The sequence below is a fragment of the Marmota flaviventris genome, chromosome 7, assembly GCF_047511675.1.
Source record: "Marmota flaviventris isolate mMarFla1 chromosome 7, mMarFla1.hap1, whole genome shotgun sequence".
In the NCBI taxonomy this organism is placed as follows: Eukaryota; Metazoa; Chordata; class Mammalia; order Rodentia; family Sciuridae; genus Marmota; species Marmota flaviventris.
The window spans coordinates 6,726,635-6,747,403 of record NC_092504.1 but is presented as its reverse complement, the minus strand read 5'-3'; the positions used below and the strand labels follow the sequence as shown (position 1 = coordinate 6,747,403).

The 20,769-nt window shown below is 47.6% G+C and overlaps 1 protein-coding gene across 5 annotated transcripts in view; it reads left to right on the top strand.

The window, feature by feature from the left end:
- Window positions 1-20,769, top strand: part of Slc2a9 (solute carrier family 2 member 9) — a 173,382-nt gene that overhangs the window by 95,342 nt on the left and 57,271 nt on the right. For all 5 annotated transcript variants that reach the window (XM_071614140.1, XM_071614142.1, XM_071614141.1 and 2 more), the window contains exons 10-11: window positions 1,835-1,936; window positions 3,512-3,587. In XM_071614140.1, coding sequence (XP_071470241.1) covers window positions 1,835-1,936; window positions 3,512-3,587 — 178 coding nt within the window. The remainder of the gene's footprint in view (window positions 1-1,834; window positions 1,937-3,511; window positions 3,588-20,769) is intronic.

Here is a 20,769-nt window from a genome sequence, read left to right as displayed (position 1 = left end):
ATTTTTATCCATATACTGAGATGATTAATAGGAACTACTTTGTGAAGTTATTGCAGGTGTTAAATTAATTGATGCATGCCTGCCTCAAACATAGGTGCTCAGTAAAGAGCCACCCACTATTTTTATCTAGACTAAATGCATTGGCATCAGAAAATAGGAGAAATTAATTCACAAAAGTGTTGACCAACTTTTTCAAGGCCTTACAAACAGCTAGAGGCAAGAGCTGAGGCCAGACCCCTTGATTGACAGGAAGAGTTCGTCTTCTGCCCTGCCTTGGAAGCCCCTGTGGCAAGGAGCCTACTTCAGCCACTGTGCGTTCTCTCCCTCTGATCTCAGCCCCTGCAAAGAGGGTGCTTCCATTCCCACTTTTCAGGTGGGGAAACTGAGGCTTAAATAAGCTCAGTCACCGTCCTTGTGCAGGGACGGCTAGTGCAGGGTTAGGACTAGAACCCAGGTACTTCTGGACGTTGCCTATGCTGTCCTGTTGGCCCAGATTTTCAGAGGGCTGAGTCTGGAGGCCTGGGTCAGCTCCGCCCTGAGCCAAGCCTTTCCGAGAGGAAGTCCTTTCCCTGCAGGTGTCCATCAGCCAGGCCTGCTTTCCTCCTCGCCCTGACTTTCTGCCCCAGAGACACCCTCCTGTCCCCTCAATGCCTTGCCTCAGTGACCGGGAGGCCTGTGGCCCCAGAAGCACCAGGTGGCCTGGTGGTCTGGCCTCTAAGTGGCCCACAGAGCCATGTCCTTCAGATGGGCAGCTGCCACTCACCACTCGGTGCCCGCTCACCAGGCAGAACGGCAGGCCCTGCTGAGCTCAGGAGAACACAGATTTGCCCAGATAATGTCTCATCACCCACCTCTTCAGAGCAGGGCGTGGGGCAAGAGGGAAAGTCAGAGGCGCTGATGTCCCTGCAGTGAGCCTCCCTGGGAGAGAGGCCCCAGGGCTTTGGGGCAGCTTGCAACTGTCCATCTCAGTGCTCTGGCTTTTGACCATCGCTGGAAGGCTGACGTGCTTGGCTTCTCCTTGTCCAAGCCAGATGGCCCTCTTGGAAGCGGCTCCCAGCCGCCAGGCCTTTGCCCCTCTGCCTGACAAGCTCCCTCCCTCTCTGCCAGCTATTGCCTCTTCCAAGAAGCTGTGCCAGATTGCTCAGTGAGCCAAACCATGAATTTCTGCACAAACAACCGAGATTCAGTTCCTGGCTCTCTCACTTCCCAGCTGTGTGGCATCTGCTGAGTTACTTCACCTTTCTGATTCTCTTCTCTTTTTGTGAAATGGGGATGGGAGGACGGCCCCCGACATAATCAGAGTACCTAATGTGTGTGCCGCAGGCAGTCTCGTTTAACCCCCGGCCCCTCCAGACACCCTTGTTGGAGGTGTTTTGGTTCTCCTGCCAGATAAAGGCCCAGGCCTCTGGGAAACTGACCCTCCAGACTTTGCGGGAGGAGCAAAGGACAGCACCTTCTCCAGGCCCTGCTGCCCTGTGCCCAGCCTCGGGAGTCTGACCCTCTGAAAGCTACACCATGGGGGGCAGAGCAGGGGCCTTGGTGGCAGGCTGGCTCTGCAGGGGGAAGGGCTGCGGTGGCCACATCCTTCCCTGAGGCAGAGCAGGAGAGAGACTGCTGACCCACGCGGGCACTGGAAGCTTCTCTCCCTCCTTTCTTTGTCATGAACACCCTTGCTCCTCCGGCTGTGGCCATGGAGGACGAGGCCAGGCTGTGTCAGGGTCAAAGCCAGCCTTGAACCATGGCCCACACGGGTTCTCAGGGCCGCTTCCCTCCTCCTGCTGTGAAGGTGAATAAGAGCGAGCTCTCATTCTCTCTCTCTCTCCCCCTGGACTAGGGCTTGGTCATCGAGCGCCTGGGACGGAGACCCCTCCTCATTGGAGGCTTTGGGCTGATGGCCCTCTTCTTCGGGGCCCTCACGGTCACGCTGGTGCTGCAGGTGAGTGGGTGCAGCTGCCACCTCGGGGGAGGTCAGCTTGGAGCTCCTTCCTGGCTTCAGCACCTCGGGTCCTTTGGTCTGCAGAGCCCGTCTGCCTCCAGGCTGCCTGTGATACAGCCCTCCCGAGGGGTCAGCTCCAGAGCAGCCGAGTGGTCACCAGAGGCCTGGCTCTGGTCCTGTCATGGCCACTGATGAGCTGTGTGATCTTGGGCAAGATATGACCCTCTGAGCCTCAGTTTACCCATCTGTGGGATAGAGGAGATTGCACAGATGACCCTAGGATGCCCCTTCCAGCACAGGGCGCCATTAGGTACCTCTCCATTGCCACCCTGTAGCCTGGAGTCACCCGCAGGGGCCCTGGAGCTGGACCACCTGTGTGTGAATCCTGGCTTTCCCACTTGCTCACCCCGAGACTCGGCAAGCCACTCACCCTATCTGCCCCTCTTGGGGCCTCATCTCTAAAATGCAACCCTTGTCCCTATACCCTGGGGTGCTGCAGGGGTTGAATGAGACAAATGCTTGTTGAACACATGGTTTGCAGGAGGGATGGCGATGCTCTTCATCCTTGTGAGTTTATCGTTTTCTCCTTTTGTGGACGTGAGAAGCCCCCAGCAGGCACGTAGACAAATGAGCAGAGCTGGGGATGGATCCAGAGTCTTGGGTTCAAGCCCCACTGACCCCTGTGCCGTTCAGGGCAGCTCACATTAACTGGGCACTTACTTGATATCTAAGCCAGTCTGTTGGCAGCAAGCAGCATCTGTTGGCATTTTTCTAGAATAGATCTCAGTGTTGAAGTGGTACATGTTTCTCATCGGCCAGATGTCCCAAGGTCCCAACGTGTCTAGAAGAGGCGATCGTAGCATAGTGGGGTCCGAGGGACCTTCAGAGGGGAGGTGATAGGGAATGTGCTGACCAGCAGGAGGAGGGGACTTCTGGCAGGTTGGTTCCCTCCCATGGCCAGGCCCGAGGTTGTCCTCAGTGAGGGTGGCCAGGCAGGCTCCTGGACCTCAGAGGTTCTGAAAAGCCACAGGGGCATGGTGCTGGGCAGGGTCTTCCTGCTGCCGCATCAGATGCTCAGGGGCTGCAGCACACGCCCCCTCCAAGTCTTGCTTCACAAGGGTCCAGAGCTCTCCTACTGGCCACCCTGGCCTCCAGGGCCACTCCCCAGCCAGATAAGTGGCAGCCCATCCAGACACCTTCCACGGTGTGGATAAGCTCCCCTCCTACCTCACAGGATGGCAGGGTCCCAGTGTGGTGCTGTAGGTAATGAGAGGGACGACTGAGAGGACTGTTTTGCGTGTGATGACTGTAAACATTCTCCCACTGCCTGCTTCAGGCAGCACCCTCAGTCAGCGGAGCTGTTCCTGTGCCCAGCCATCTCATTGCTCCTCCAGGGGTGGGAAGCCAGTGGATGAGATGTTCTGAGTAGTCCTCATTGTCTCCATGTCATGGATGTTGAAAATGGGACACACAGTGGCCTGTGGTGGTCATGCAGATGCACTGAGCGGGAGGGGGGCCAGGTCCTCCTGTCACACCCGGCCTCGTCCCCAGCCTGCATCGCATATCCTCCCGCAGGACCATGCCGCCTGGATCCCTTACCTGAGCATCGTGTGCATCCTGGCCGTCATCGCCGCCTTCTGCAGTGGCCCAGGTAAGGCCCCTCTGCCTCACACCTGGCCCCAGGCTCGTGACTGCAGCCAGCCGAGGGCTGGCCTCACAGATGGGGAAACCAGGACCCGGGCAGGGGAAGGATGGGGCCCTGCCTTCCCCTGGGCCTTCGTAAACAGGGGGCTGCCTTCATTCCACCCAGAGAGGGCCAGCAAGTGCTGACCAGAGGTGAGTGGACAGCACCGTACACAACGACAGCTCTCTGAGGACTGTGGGCCAGACCCAGGGCTGGTTTGTGGTGAACCAAACCTGGCTGAGGTGCGCTCTGCCCAGGGAGAAGTCGTGGTTAGTGTGGAGGAGAGAACAGTGAGGTGTCTACACTGGACTAACGCACACTAGGTGTGTTAACTCACTTCAGACCCTGGCCATCTAGAGGAGGCAGAGGCAGAAGGTGACTTTCAGGAGTGAGCAGGTGAGGGTGCTGCCTGGCAGCAGACTCAGCCCTAAGCACCACCTTGTGTGGGGCCTGTGTGAGTCTGGGACGTGGAGGATCCTAGCCCCGCTTGGTCGGGACTGCCATTTCCTGGCCACGGGTCATTGGGAAAGTCCTTCCTCTTCTTGAGCATTGGTGTGCCCATCTATAGGATGGAATGCTACCGAGGGCTGTGCCACTCCTTGGTCCTGTGTCCACGTCCAGTAGAGGCCTCCATAGAGGTCAAGGTAGGGCAAGAAAGTGGGCCGGGGCAGGGTCTGACATGGCTGTGAGCTCTCTCCAGGAGATGATGTTCGTGGCTCTTGGTTTTTATTTCTCTGTTGATGAAAAGACCAACTTTCCATCAAAACCAATGGGATTGAACTTCTGTCTTTGCGCTGCTGATTTTCATGGTCCTCATGTTCTAGATTCTGTCATGTTTGTGATGGATGAAAAGAATTTGTCCCTGTCCAGGACATTGGGTGGCATAATGAGGTGGCAGAGTGGTGATGCAGTGGTTGGGGAGGGCAGCGGGCACCTGCACACATCCATACCATGCCAGGGACTGGTCGGAACAGCCGAGGCAGCAGAAGCCACCTCCCAGGTGGACAGAGAACAGCAGGTGGATGTGCAGCGGCTCACGTGGGGTTAGCTGGGGATTCAGGAGTCGCAGTGCCTAGACCACAGCGTGTCTCCCGCTAATAGAAAACAGGTCCACGAGAGGCCTTGTCTGCCATCCTAATCTTGTCCTGAGAAGCTAGAACTGTGCCCAGGACTGAGGAAGAGCTTCATAAAGGTCTTTTAAATGAAATAACTGAGGGAAGGCTGGAAGGGGCCGTAGCTGTTGTGAGCGGGTGAACGGTGGAGCCTGACTTGGCGACAGGATCTTCCAAAATGAAGCCTCGGGGGAGGGGGGGCATGGAGACCCCCGTTGTGTGATATCCTTGGAGCTCCAAGAAGAGGCTGCTGGGGTTTAATAGCATCAGAAAAAAAGGTGAAGCCAACGACACCGATCGCATGTAGAAAAGGGGTCAGTGGAGCTAGTTCAATTCTTCATTAGAGAGAGAACAGCAAGAAGGTTTCGATCCATTCCACATGGATTTCCAGGCTCTGCTGAGCACCTGGGGGAGGGGACAGCAGGCAGAGGCAGGGAGGTAGGTGAACTCCATGTGTGAAGCCCTAACATCGACCTTCCTTCCACCTCGGCTGGGAGCTCCTTCACTGCCAACCTGAAGGGTGGTCTTGGGACTTCTAACCAAACTTACTCACTTAAAAACAATCCCAAGGCACTGGGGCTGGGGCTCAGTGGTAGAGCGCTCACCGGGCACGTGTGAGGAACTGGGTTCAACCCTCAGCACCACATAAAAATAAAGATACTTACAATGAAAAAAATATACATTATACATATTTTTAAAAATCCCAAGGCCACTGACCAAGAACAGCAATCCTTAGTAGCACACTCAAGCAATGTGCCTTGAATGCTTGCTACGTGTAATCTAAATTCTGAGCCACTTGAACAGCTCGTATTAGTCACTGTAGCATGAAAACGTGTGCCCAAGCGGTGGTGGCTCAGCACAGCAGACATCCATTTCCTAGTCACGTGACCGTCCGTGGCTGTCGCCCCAGGCAGGTGGGTGGCCTGAGTCCAGGCTCCTGTTGTTCTCTGGCTCTGCCAGCCCTGGGGTCTCATAGTCTGCTTATCCAGTAGGCAGGAGGGGGACGGACTGGGCAGAGAGCTTCCTAGAAGCCTTGGCCCAGGGAACCCTTCTCGTCCACTCCTGTTCCAGCACTGTTCATCCTGTTCAGTCCCCTGGCCTGACCTAGATGCAGGGTCTGTGCTACAAACACCACCTTCCCAAGAAGCTCAGCACTGGCCTGAGATCTAGAAGGTCCTCAGCAAGGGTGTGTGGATGGTTTAATTATGACCAGGGAACTCTGAGAGAAGGGGCCAGGCAGATGCTGTCACAGCGGAGAGCAGTAAGGTGTGGACAGCAGAGGTGCTGAGCCCACAGGGTCCCCAGAGTGATCAGCTCCACTGGAGGCAGGGGCTTGGGTGTGCCCAGCCCTGTCCTGCCCTCTGCTGAGTCCTGGCCAGGCTTGCTCAGTTTCCACTCACTCCAGCATCAGGGCACTGAGCGTTCTTGAGCACTGACTTCAGCCCACACGCTGCCCTGGCTGGCCTGCATCCGTCACCCTAGACTGCATGACAGCCTTGCAAATCAGGGCCAACCCCTCCTTTTACAAGGAGGATGCTGAAGTCCAGAGAGGTTGCAAGGCTCCCCTAGCATGGAACAGCTAGTATGCGTTGAACTTGGGATTTGAACCCAGATCTTTAAAATCTTGTTCCTTTCATTCCACTACAAAGCATAAGAACTTGAATCCAGGCACTGCCCTGAGCTTTCCTTCACATGTTCACATCTGTTCCTGTCTTAATCTGTTGTCTGTTTCCTTTTTTTGTTTGTTTTTAAGTGTGTGATTATTTTTTATTTGTTAACTAGTTATCCATGAAAGTAGAATGCATTTTGACACATCATACATAAATGGAGTATTACTTCTCATGACGTAGAGTCACACCAGTCATGTAATCATGTATGTGTATAGGGTAATAATGTCTGATTCATTCTACTGTCATTCCCACTTCAAACCCCCTCACTTCCCTCCACTCCCCTCTGCCTATTCCAAAATACCTCTATTCTTCCCTATCCCCTCTCCTTTATTGAGAATTAATATACACATATGAGAGAAAACATTCAGCCTTTGCTTCTTTAGGATTGGCTTATTTCATTTAGCATAATATTCTCCAGCTCCATCCATTTACTGGATAGTGCCATAATTTCATTCTTCTTTAAGACTCAGTAATATTTCATTGTGTATGTATACACCACATTTTCTTTATCCACTCATCTTTTGAAGGGCACTTAGGCTGGTTCCATAGTTTAAGTATCATGAGTTGAGCTGCTATAAACATTGATATGTCTGTGTCACTGTAGTAAAGCATAAGAAGTAAAATCAAGAATCAATAAATGGGATGGATTTGAACTAAAAAGCTTCTTCTCAGCAAAGGAAGCAATCAATAACATGAAGAGGGAGCCTACAGAATGGGAGAAAATCTTTACCACCTGTACCTCAGGTAAAGCATTAATCTCCAAGATATATAAAGATCTCAAAAAACTTAATACCAAAAGATGATAATAACCCAATCAATAAATGGGCTAAAGAACTGAACAGACACTTCACAGAAAAAGAAATAGAATTGATCAACAAATATATGAAAAAATGTTCAACATCTCTAGCAATTAGAACATTGCAAATCAAAACTAGTCTGATTTCATCTCATTCCAGTCAGAATGGCAATTATCAAGAATAAAAGCAACAATAAGTATTGGTGAGGATGTGGGGGAAGAGGTTCACTCATACATTGCTGGTGGGACTGGAAATTGATTCTTTTTTATAAGCATTTGTTGATTCTTGAATTTACTTCTTGCACTTTAGGAGTCTTGTTAGGGAAGTCAATTCCTAAGCTGAAATAGTGGAGATTTGGACCTACTTTTTCTTCTGTTAGGCACAAGGTCTCTGTTCTAGTGCCTAAGTCCTTGATTCACTTTGAGTTGAGTTTTGTGCATGGTGAGAGACAGAGGTTTAATTTCATTTTGCTACATATGGATTTCCAGTTTTCCCAGCACCATTTGTTGAAGAGGCTCTCTTTTATCCAATGTATGTTTTTGGCGCCTTTGTCTAGTATGAGATAACTGTATTTATGTGGGTTTGTCTTCTATTCTCTATCATTGATCTATGTGTCTGCCTGGTACCAATACCAGGCCATTTTTATTACTATGGCTCTATAGTATAATTTAAGGTTTGGTATTGTGATGTTTCCTGCTTCACTTCTCTTGCTAAGGATTGCTTTGGCTATTCTGGGTCTCTTATTTTTCCAAATGAATTTCATGATTGCTTTTTCTAATTCTATGAAGAATGTCATTATAATTTTAATAGGAATTGCATTAAATCTGTATAATGCTTTGGGTACTATGGCCATTTTGATAATGTTAATTCTGCCTATTCAAGAGCATGGGGGACCTTTACATCTTCTAAGGTCTTCTTCTATTTCTTTCTTTAGTGTTCTGTAGTTTTCATTGTAAAGGTCTTTCACCTCTTTCATCAGATTGATTCCCCATTTTTTTTTTGAAGCTATCGTAAATGGGATAGTTTTCCTGACTTCTCTTTCAGTGGATTCATCACTTATATATAGACCACATTTGATTTATGGGTGGTGATTTTATATCCTGCAATTTTGCTGAATTCATTTATTAGTTCTAGAAGTTTTCTGGTAGAATTTTTTTTAATCTTCGACATATAGAATCATATCATTGGTAATAGGGATAGTTTAAGTTCTTCTTTTCCTATTTGTATCTCTTTAATATCTTTCTTCTGGTTGCCCTTGCTAGGGTTTCAAGGATGATGTCGAATAGACGTGGTGAAATAGAGCATCTCTGTCCTGTTCTGGTTTTTAGAGGGAATGCTTTCAATTTTTCTCCATTTAGAATGATGTTGGCATTATAGCTTTTATACTGTTGAGGTATGCTCTTACTATCCCTAATTTTTTTAGTATTTTGAACATGAATGAATGCTGTATTTTGTCAAGTGCTTTTTTTTTTTTTTTTTGCATCTATTGAGATAATCATGTGATTCTTGTCTGTAAGTCTATCGATGTGATGAAATACATTTATGGATTTCCATATGTTGAACTAATCTTGAATCTTTCAGATGAACCCCACTTGATCATGGTACACTATCTTTTAAATATGTTTTTGTATATGATTTTTCAGAATTTTACTGAGAATTTTTGCATCTAAATTAATGAGGGATACTGGGCTGAAGTTTTCTTTCCTTGATGTGTCTTGTCTGGTTTTGGTATCAGAGTGATACTAGCTTCATAGAATGGGTTTGTAAGGGTTTCCTCCTTTTCTATTTCATGGAATAATTTGAGGAGTATTGTTAGTTCTTCTTTGAAGGTCTTGTAGAACTTGGCTGAGAATCCATCTGGTCCTGGGCTTTTCTTAATTGGTATGTTTTTGATGGTGTCTTCTATCTCATTTTTTGAAATTGATCTGTTTAAATTATGTATTCCTCCTGATTCAGTTTGGGTAGGTCATGTGTCTCTAGAAATTTGTCAATGTCTTCAAGATTTTCTATTTTATTGAAGTATAAATTTTAAAAATAGTTTCTGGTTATCTTTTATGTTTCAGTAGTGTCTATAATGATATTTCCTTTTTCATCACAGATTTTAATAATTTGAGTTTTTTCTCTTTTTCTTCATTAATGTGGCTAATGGTTAATCAATTTTATTTTTTTTCAAAGAACCAACTTTTTGTTTTGTCGATTTTTTCAATTGTTTGTTTCCATTTCATTGATTTCAGCTCTGTTTTTAATTATTTCATCTCTTGTACTGCTTTATTGTTGATTTGTTCTTCTTTTTCTAGGGCTTTATGATGTAATGTTAGATCACTAGGTCATTTATTCACTGACTTTCTATTCTTTTAATGAATGAGCTCAATGCAATGAACTTTCCTCTTAGCGCTGTCTTCATAGTGTCCCAGAGATTTTGATAAGTTGTATCACTATTCTTATTCATCTCTAAGTATTTTTCAAATTTACCCTTTATTTCTTCTCTTATCCATTCATCATTCATTAGTGTATTATTTAGTCTCCAGGTGTTAGAGTAGCTTCTACTTTTTATTCTATCATTGAATTCTAATTTTATTCCATTATGATCTGATAGAATGCAGGGTATTAGCTCTACTTTTTTTTTTCCGGTATTTGCTAAGAGTTGCTTTGTGACATAATATATGGTCTATTTTAAAGAAGGATCCTGTGTGCTAATGAGAAGAAAGTATATCCACTCATTGATGGATGGAATATTCTACATATATATCTGTTAAGTCTAAATTATTGATAGTATTATTTAGTTCTATAGTTTCTTTGTTTAGTTTTTGTATAAATGATCTATCCAGTAGTGAGAGGGGTGTGTTAAAGTCACCCAGTATTACTGTGTTGTGGTCTATTTGATTCTTGAAATTGAGAAGGGTTTGTATGATGTATGTAGATGCATACATTGTTTTGGGGCATAAATACTTATGATTGCTATGTCTTGTTGTATAATTCCCTTAAGCAGTATGAAATGGACTTCTTTGTCCTCTCTGATTAACTTCAGCTTGAAGTCCACTTTATCTGATATGAGTATAGAAACCCCTGCTTATTTACGTGTCCCATGTGAATGATATGCTTTTTCACATCCTTTCACCTTCAGTCTGTGGATTGCCTATGAGGTGAGTCTCTTGGAGATAGCATATTGTTGGGTTTCATTTTTAATCCAATCTGCCAGTCTATGTCTTTTGATTGATGAGTTTAGGCCATTAACATTCAAGGTTATTATTGAGATATGATTTGTATTCCAAGGCATTTGGGTTATATCTGGTTTATAATTTGAATTAGTTTCTCTTTGATTGACTATTCTTTTAATGTAGTTACTCCCTTTGCTGGTTTTCACTTTTTTAAACTTCATCTTCATGGAATATTTTGTTGAGAATATTCTGTAGCACAGGCTTTCTTGTTGTGAATTGTTTTAACTTTTGTCATGGAAGGTTTTTATTTTATCTTCAAATTTTAATTTTTCTAGGGATATTATTCTTGGCTGGCATCCATTTTCTTTCAGCGCTTGGTATATATTATTTCAAGACCTCCTAGCTTTGAGGGTCTGGGTTGAGAGATCAGCTGAGATCCAGGTTAGTTTCCTTCAAAGTGTTAAAGAATAACTGTTGTTTTTCTCTGGCAACCTTTAAAATTCTATGTTAGTCATTCTTATTATAATGTGCCTTGGTGTGGGTCCCTTGTAATTTTATATATTTGGGGTCCGTAAGCCTCTTGTATTTGATTTTCCATTTCATTATTTATGTTTGAGACATTTTCTGGTGTTATTTCATTGAAAATATTGTGCATTCCTTTGGTTGGTAGCTCCATGCCTTCATCTGTATTAATAAATCTTAAATTTGGTCTTTTCATGTTATCTCATAATCCTTAGAAGTTCTGTTCATGGTTTCTTAACATTCTGTGTGGTCAACTTTATTTTCAAGATTATATAGTTTGTCTTCATTGCCTGAGGTTCTGTCTTCCAAGTGGTCTAATCTGTTGGTGATGCCTTACATTGAATCTTGAATTTGGTTTATTGATTCCTTCATTTTGAGGATTTCTGCTTGAATTCTTTTCAGAATCACTATCTTTATTGAAGTAATCTTTTACCTCCTGAATTTTATCTCTGATTTTACTCCTTACATCGCCCTTTGCCTCACAGATCAGTTTAACTACGTACATTCTAAACTCCTTCTCTGACATTCCTTCCACTATGATGTCACTGGATTCTATTGTTGGCACATCTTGGTTTGTCTGAGTTGATTTGTTCCCTTGTTTTTTTCATGCTGTTTGTGAATGTAAATCATTTTGACCACCACAGTCTCCAACCACCACTGCTTCATGTGTTGTCTCAACATAGAAGCCAGAGGCAGCCCTTGGTCTTTGTCTATTAAACCAGACCCCAAAATCACAGCACTTTGTGTGGATGGATGGCTATGCCCATGCATGCTGAGCTTCAAAACAAACAGAGGCAGAACAGAGCAGGAGAACAATGTCAGAGCTGGAGGGGACCCCAGAGGTCACTCAGAAAATGAGGGAGCATTTCAGGGTCTGGAGTGATTTAGAATTCAAGTGTCTCAAGTTTGGAAGAGGCCAGAAGATTTTCTAGTCCAGTCATTCATTGGACTAGAAGCTTAAGTTCCAGCTATGGTTTCCTGGTCATGAATTTGTCCAGCTATGGCTTGATTGCTCCTATTGATAGGGAACTCACTACCATCCAAAGCAGATAAGATCCAGCCCATGGCCTATTTTGCATGTTATGTCTCAAAGACAAAAAAAAAATGAAGTAAAAGGATATATGTCAATGACCATGTGTGGCCTGAAAAGTCTCATACAGAAGAAAATCTGTATGAGATTTTCTCTGAAAAATCTCTGTTACAGAGATTATCTACTTTTACAGAAAAAAAAAAAAGTTTGACAATTGACTCTGCAGTCCTTTGATTCTGACATTCAGAAGTAGTGAGAGTGAGGTATTACATGAGGGACACATGAAGGAATTCAGGCAGCAGAAATAGCCAATAAAACTGTCAGAAATAAAATGAAGTTGATGTCAATGGAACCACAAATAAAACCACTTAGGCCAGAGTTATATTGCTCAAAAATGGTTCTATCACCTAGAAAAGTTTTTAAAGCCCCAATACCCAGGCTGCATCGAAGGTTAGGCAAGTCACAATCTCTGGGGGTCAGATGCAGGTTCAGGATTTTCTAACAGTGCATGATTCCAAAGTACAGCACCTTAGCTAGTACAGGGCTTCTCAAACCTGGCCAGATGTGGTAAGACCCCCTGGGCAGCTAAAATACCACAGCTACACTGGCTTCATCCAACATCCACTGAGAGGACATCTGGGTGGTGCCCAGCAAGACCCACCTGGCTGAGGTTGGCCCCTTACCAGCTCCTGCAAAGGGTCATGCACCTTGGGGTGAGTGCAGGTCACGGGTGCAAAGAGACTTCCCCTCTCACTGCCTGGTTTTAGAGCTTTCAGGCTACCTTGGTCTGCAGCAGCTGCTTTCCCAAGAACAATCAATGTCCGCCTTGTGCCTCCCTGAAAAGCCCGGCCTCCCTCCTGCCTACCTGTTCAACAAGGAAGCCAGGTGCATCCACAACCCTGCCCAAGGTGCTCTGCTGACCAGACCACAAAGCTCTGCCTTCTGTGTCTTCTCAAGCCTCCCCATCCTTGGGGTAATGAATTCCCCTTGGGTGTTTGCAAAGTCCTTATCACCCTTAGGGTGGGCTGCATCTCCAGGGCTCCACGTGCTGAGTCCCCACAGAGTTGAGGGGACTCCCTCCAGGGAAGGCTCCGGCACCCCACAATCACAGATCAGCTGTCAGCCCCTGCCCTCCACTTCCCAAGTCCCCTGTGTTCACCTGGCAGCCAGGCCGCCCCAGCTAGCTGCGACCTTCACCACAAGGTTAGGCTGGGTCAGGAGCATCTTCAAACTCACCTTGAGAGTCCACAGCTTGAGGCCCTGCAAAAGCACCTGTCTGGGGGAAGCTGCTGCTTGGATTGTGAGGTCATCTGTATCCTCCAAACTGGACAGGAAGGAGCAGACCAGTGAGGCTGGGAGAAGCCAGTGGTGGAAGCCGAGACTCCTCATGGTTTGGGGCTGCCCTCATGATTGAGTGGGCCTCCAGGAGGGAAGCCGGGCATCTGCCCGAGCTTCTCTGGGGAGCAGTTCAGTGTAAGAAGACTTAGCAGGGAGTTAAAACTAGGGGCAGGGGAAGAAGGAAGGCAGTTTCCTGCCATGTTTTATTGGAGAAGTGTCAGATGGGGGGCGGAGAAGTGTCAGATGAGGCCCAGTGGAAGAGCCTTTCCTTTGAGGACAAGGAGGTCATTGCCAATGCCTGTCAATTCTAGTTTGGAAAATCTTATTATGGCCTGACTAGCTGCCCACACTAAACCCCCCAAGGGGAGAACAAGCCAGCGAGTGGGACCGTGGTCAGTCACTGTGATCATAAAGGTGCAAATTAGGTCCTGGCACTCCAGGAGATATGCCAAGCTCCTCTCAGCAAGGCCTGGCTTGAGAAGAGACTCCTGTTTATCATGTGGATTTCTTCTGCAAAGACATAAGGGACCTTTGGGATCTGTCTCTGACTGCCCCACCTACCCCTTCTCCCTCTGTGCACCTGTGCATTCTCCCTGAGCTCCAGCCACCCAGAGCCAGAGGCAGCTGACACACCCTACACACACACACACACACACACACACACACACTTGCATGATCCCAGCCTTTGCACACCCTGCCACCCCCGCCCACACAGACCACTCTATTCAGCCACTGCAAGGACGCTTCTCATCCTCACCAAATCAGCTCTGACTGTATCTCCAGTCTATCCTAGAACCAGACAGTCCCCCTGTGTGGGCCCTGGATTCATGCTGCCAGTACTGCAATGGCTGCTGTGCTCAGCTCCTCGATATCTAGGCTACTTCAAGGAGCTGTCTCCCTCACTTCCTTACTGTACAAAGTTCAGTTTGCAGCCACACATCAGAAACCAAGACGCAGGTGATGGTAGAAAAAGAACTTTCTCACAATGAGCTAGCTGATCACCCAGTCAGAATGGCAGCTGTCAAGAACACAAACAACAATAAGTGTTGGCGAGGATGTGGGGAAAAGGCACACTCATACATTGCTGGTGGGGCTGCAAATTGGTGCAACCACTCTGGAAAGTAGTTTGGAGATTTCTTGGAAAGCTTGGAATGGAACCACCATTTGACTCAGTTATCCCTCTCCTCGGTCTATACCCAAAGGAATTAAAAACAGCATACTACAGGGACACAGCCACATCAATGTTTGTAGCACCACAATTCACAGTAGCTAAACTGTGGAACCAACATAGATGCCCTTCAGTAGATGAATGGATAAAGAAAATGTGGTATATATACCCAATGGAATATTATTCAGCAATAAAAGAGAATAAAATCATGGCGTTTGCAGGTAAATGGATGGAGTTGGAGAATATAATGCTAAGTGAAGTTAGCCAATCCCAACAAACCAAATGCCAAATGTTTGCTCTGATATAAGGAGGCTGATTCATAGTGGAGTTGGGAGTGGGGGCATGGGAGGAATAGATGAATACTAGATAGGGCAGAGGGATGTGGGAAGGAGGGGGCATGGGGGTAAAAAAGAACAGTGGAATGAGATGGACACCATTACCCTAAGTACACATATGAAGATACAAATGGTGTGGATATACTTTGTGTACAACCAGGGATATGAAAAATTGTGCTCTATGTGTAATATGAATTGTAATGCATTCTGCTGTCATGTATAACAAGTTAGAATAAAAAAAAAAAAAAAAAAAGAAAACAACCAGACTGTGGTGCTAAGGACTCTCTTAGAGGACAAGAGCAAGCTAAGGACTTATACAGGAAATTGAAAGAAGTGTATTCTTAGCCACAGACAGGTGGGCACTAAAATAATCATTAATCCTCAGTGGTCCAGTTCTTGGATGCACATTCTGATGTCATCTGAAGGTCACCAGATGTGCTGGGTTCTGCAGATGATCGACTAGGAGCCGTGCACTGTTCCCAGGAACAGGAGTGATGTATCGTTTGCTCTTTTTTTCCTCAAATAGTTGACTCTGTATCTTAATCATTTAGCTGCAGCTCTTCTTTAGAACTGAGAATGTTGAGCCCTTGCAAACATAACCCATTTGCAAAGGATAAGTTAACATTAGGTGGCTTTAATTCTACCCTGGATGCCAGCACCTGATGCCCGCTCCACCTCCGCAGGTGGTGGTACGTTTCCTGCACCCTTCCACACGCACGTGCTCAGTTCTTATTGTGTGGTGTGTGGTGACGCTGAGTGTGGGTGTACATGTCGTGACTGCTCGTCAGGTCTCCAGTTGTCCAGCACCAACAGGGAGCAGGGTCGGTCACTTGGATTCCAATGCTGCCTGCCCAGGGGGACCGTGGACTCCACATGTTGAAGGGCTCATCCTGCAAGTCCCCATGTCAGTCAGAATTGGGGTCCTCAGGTGACCCATGCTTCTGTCCTGAGTTTGGGGACTCCCAGGTCCCCCTCCAGGTTTGTTAACGTACGAGGATGCCTCACAGAATGTGGGGATGTCTCTACTTGAGGTCACAGCTTGGTTATACAGGGTGGCCAGGAACCACCAGGATCAGAGACCCGTGGGGGGCTGCCGAGCTCCTGAGGCCTCCAGGTGTGCCCCTCCCGGCACCAAGGGCGGCCCACCAACCGGAAGACCCCACCCGTGGTCTTGAGGTTTCTGTGGAGGCTTCATGAATAAACATGATGGATTCCATCACTGGCCATTGGTGATCAAACCCACCTCCAGCCCTTCCCCCTCTAAGCACGGCCACCTCTGCCTCAGGGGCCCCGCCTGGGTCACTCGTTAGCATAGACTGAGGCGCATTGGAAAAGCACACCTTGTGAATAGCCAAAGTCACTCCTGTTCCTGGGGACAGTCCTCGGCTTCGGGGGCTCTGTGCCAGAAACCAGGAACAAAGACCCAATATGCCAAGTCCTTATTCCACCCCCATGCCAGGGGCCTGGACCAGGAGTGGAGAGGAAGGCTGAGCGAGACAGTGTCCCTGCCGCAGGGTCAGAGGTCCACTACGGACAGCTTGACCCCACGTATGCCTGGCACTGTGAAGCCCTTGAAGCAGGTGGCCACAGAGGAGGGACGGGAACAGGAGCCCTCCTAAGTGTCAGCGGCTGGCCCACGTGAAGGCTGAGAGGAGCCCCTCTTCCCAGAGGACGTGAGAACCCAGCCTGGCTCTGCGCGCACAGTGGGTCCTGGTAGGTCCTGAAGGGAAGATCCGGGCCCAGCAGACCCAGGGGAAGCGTCTGGGATGGGATGGTCAAACCACGCCCTGCTCGAAGCTAACTGAATGCAGTGCTCATCGCCAACCGAGGGAGGACGTGGAAACTCCCCTGCCGGGAGGAGTCCACAGGGGAGGTGGCCTGAGGGAGAACCCTGTTCACTGGAGCCCCGGGAGGGGAAACCAATTGTGCTGAGGGCCCAGAATTTGTGTATACGTCATTCATACATTATTCCTTTTAATTCTGTCACACCTGCAAGGCTGGATCTGTGATCTCACAGCTGGTGAGATGGGGGCCTGGAGAGAGGCCCTGCTGTGCCCAGAGCTGCCCTCTAGGAGCAGTGATTGGAGAGGAGTCTGCTCATGAGCAGAACTGCCATGACGTTGACAGGCCGCCAGAAGAGAGAGGCCCCAACCTCCCTCTCCTCCAGTCCTCCCGTATCCTGCCAGTGGCTCTATCAGCCAGCTCAGGAACCAGCCAGAGGACTGGAGGCCCACATTTGTAGTCCACAGGGATCCAGAGCAAGGCAAGATGGGGGATAATTGAATTAGGGTAAGGGGAGCAAGGAGAGCAGAGCTTGGGGCTAAGGCTTTTTTGCCATCTGTGTTAATCAGCTTTCCACCACTATAACAAAATACCTGAGATGAGCAACTTATAAAGAGAAAAGGTCTGTTTGGCTCACAGTTCTGGAGGTTCTAGTTCATGATTGGTTGACCTTTTACTCTGGGCCTGTGGCAAGGCAGCGCATCATGGTGAGAGCACAGGGAAGAACAAAAAAAAATCACATCCCAAGGCAGGAGTGGAAGAGGAAGATGAAGGGCCCCAGCCCCCGGCAGAGCACACCTCGTGACCAAACCGTCCCACTCAGTCCCCTCTTGAACTTTCCATAACCTCCCAGCAGCATCACCTGGGCAATGACTACAAGATTTGTCTGTGGGGGACACTCAGGAGCCAGCATGTAGCAGATCGACTCATTCAAATAGGTCCTCACGTCTTCTAGTTTTAAAGATTTTCTTTGTTCATCACCAACTGGGTTTTGTTTGCTTGTTTGACTGTTTTGTTTTTGCAAAAAACGATTGCGCTCATTTCCCAGGGATGGCATCACAGACCACCACACACGGGGTGCCTTAGCGTGTGTTCCCCCACAGATCTGGAAGCTGAGGTCCAGACTCAAGTGGCCATCAGGGCCAGGCTCCCTCAGAAGGCTCCAGGGAGAGTCCCCTCCAGCCCAGCCTGCCTTCCACTGGCCATGGTCCTTCTCCGTGTGAACATCGTCCTTCACTCTGGCCTCAATTTCACTTGGCCACTGCTGCAAAGACCCTTTGACTAAATAAGGCCACATCCACAGGTACCAGAGGCTGGGGCTCCAACGTGCAATTCAACTCACAAGAGCGATGCACGCACATAACAGAAAATTCAACACATGACCACAACCCGAGAGGGAAATAAATGCCCCTCCTCTGCAGCCGGACAGGATCATGATTAACACTCTAATATAACACGAGGGAGGATTCAATAAGCACTTGCAATGTCATAGGTATTATTCAGAACCTCTATGTGAATTATTCCACTTAATCTTCAGAGCATCTTATAAGGTAAATGTTATTATCATCCTCATTTTACAGATGGAAAAGGTTACACAACTTGCACGTGATTACTCAGGTGGACCGTTAGCAAGGATCCATCCGAGTGGCCTGACCTCAGAGGGGTGTAGGAGGGAAAGAAGGGAGAGGGAGGAAGGGAAGGGGAAAGTGAGCCCCAGCCTTTTACAACACATCTGTCTGCATTTAGACAGATGATAGACAGATACATAGAATAGCTATGTAAATGGGGATCATTGTTTCTCAATTGTTTCTTCATTATTGACCCCAAGGATGAAAGTTTAAAATTTAAATTTAATGGAGATTGATTTTAATCAAATCACTTAAGCTACTTGATTTATATTAATTAACTAAGTGGCTCATAATTTTGATCGTTTGAAATTAATTTCTCCGTAATTGCATACCAAGAAATAACATTTTTGTCCAAAGTGAGCTTTTAACTTCCACAAGCCACTGTGAGATTTAAGGTTTCTTGCTTCTCCTCTAACCCAATGTCTACCTCCATGGAAAACGTGCACCGTAGTTAAAGATAGATTCATTTCTGTGTTTGATTTAAAAAAATCATTCTAAGCCCTGAATACTAAGCAGATAAATTCAACAATGTGATGTGCTGTTGCCTGCAGCCTGGTTGGGCTCCCCAGCTCAGCCCCACACTTGGATATTGTTTTACAGGCAACTTCTGGTACCAGTCTAGATATGGTCAACAATGCTGAAGAGGCCAGGTGTGGTGGCCATGCCTGTAATCCCAGTGACTCAGGAGGCTGAGGCAGGAAGATCACGAGTTTAAAGCCAGCCTCAGCAATAGCAACTCAGTGAGACCCTGTCTCTAAATAAGATACAAAATAGAGCTGTTGATGTGGCCCAGTGGTCAAGTGGGTCTTGGTATGGAGAGTCTTGGTAGGATGAATTCAGGGAGCTCATAAAGGAATTTGTATCAGTTAGTTGTCACTGTGTAACAAATAATCCCCAAACCTACTGGGTTAAATCACAGCCTGTTGTTCTTGTTCCCAAGACTATGTGTCAACTTGGTGGTTTTGCTTTTGTGAGTCAAACTCTTCTGATCTCTGCCAGAATCCTTGTGTGTTCAACCAGCAGTTGGTCAGACACCAGCTAACTTAAAGTGGGCTCACTCGTTGGTGTGGCATGAGTGGGTTGACACGGTCACATGTCTGTCATCACCTAGTCTGACTGTTTGTGTACAGAGAAGAAGAGGAAGTGTGCAAAACTGCCTGAGCTCAGGCCGGGGGGGCGGTGGGGGGGCCTTCTGCTGCATTATCTGAGCCACAGCAAGTCAGAAGGCCACCCCAGAGTCCCGGGGTGGAGAAGGAGACCGTACCTCTCACCAGAGGGGCTACAGAGAACTCTGGTCATTTTACAATCTCCCCAGAAGTTTTAACCCTCCAGTAGGCTACAGGTGACAATAAGGACTCCTGTCACAGAGAGGAACAGCCACCGTTCGTTCAGCTATGTACCCTGCACAATTGTCGTGTGCCTGCTATGGAGCAGGCAACCTCCGAGGCCCAGGGAGGCACTGGCGAACCCAGCACATGAGCACCAAGCCTCTGCCCTCAGGAGAGGCAGGTAACCTCCACCCCGGGAACAGGCAGCACTCTAAAACCGGGATAATTGAGGAATGTTTGATGAAGCAACCAATCTCAGGGGCCCAGGAAGGCCCTGGGGCAAGCTCAGCACCTTATTATTTTGGCAGCTTCAGCGTATGCTGTTCACTGCCCAGGGTCCGATCCTCCGCCCATAGCTATGCAGGCAGCAAAGCCAATTCATCAGAAGTCAATGCACTGAATGGTCAAATGGCTGGAAGCCAAATCCAAAGAAGAGCAATTTCCTGGATTTACCTTAGTTCTTTTAACAATTCACCAGAATGTGCAGAACTGAGTGAGGAATTGAACGGCTTTAACAGCTGTTGTAGATTTCTGTGAAGCTCTTCTTTTTGTCCGAATCACGAATTCTGCATTTTTTTTCCTCTCCCTAAACCCGGCTGCTCCTCCCCAGCTCCTCTCCCTGGGTCTGAAGGCTGGTGCTCCTGGTGCGGTCCTTGACCATGGAATCACCGCAGACTCTCTCCAGGGGAGGTGGTGGTGTCAATGTCCACTCTCCTCTGGGGGCTCCCAATCCGTGTCTCCCTAAAGTTTTCTCCTGAATTCTGGACCCAGGTGTCTACTTCCTTACAGAGCAACTCCATGGGAACATCATGTAGGCCCCCAAAACTCACCGTGCCCAATCAGAGACCTCCACTCTTCTCCTTGAATCTTCTCTTCACCTAGCAAACCCCCAGCTAGGTGAGACATGCTGTTCCCTAACTTCATCCTAGACGCCTTGTTCCCAGATCTCTCGTTCCCCACTTCTACACTGGCTCTGGTCTTGAGGTGGCCTCAAAATACCACTCTCAGTGTTTAACAGGGAAACTAACAGATCTCAGCGGGGTACTGAAATTAGTTCTCTTCATCATCACCACCACTATCATCATCACATCATTACTATCACCTCCAACATCACCATCACCTCCACCACCATCATTGCCTCCATCATCATCACTATCATCACCATCATCACCTCCGACATCACCATTATCACCTCCATCATCACTATCCCATCATCGCCTCCAACATCACCATCACCACCATCATCATCACCACCACCACCTCCATCATCACCACCATCAT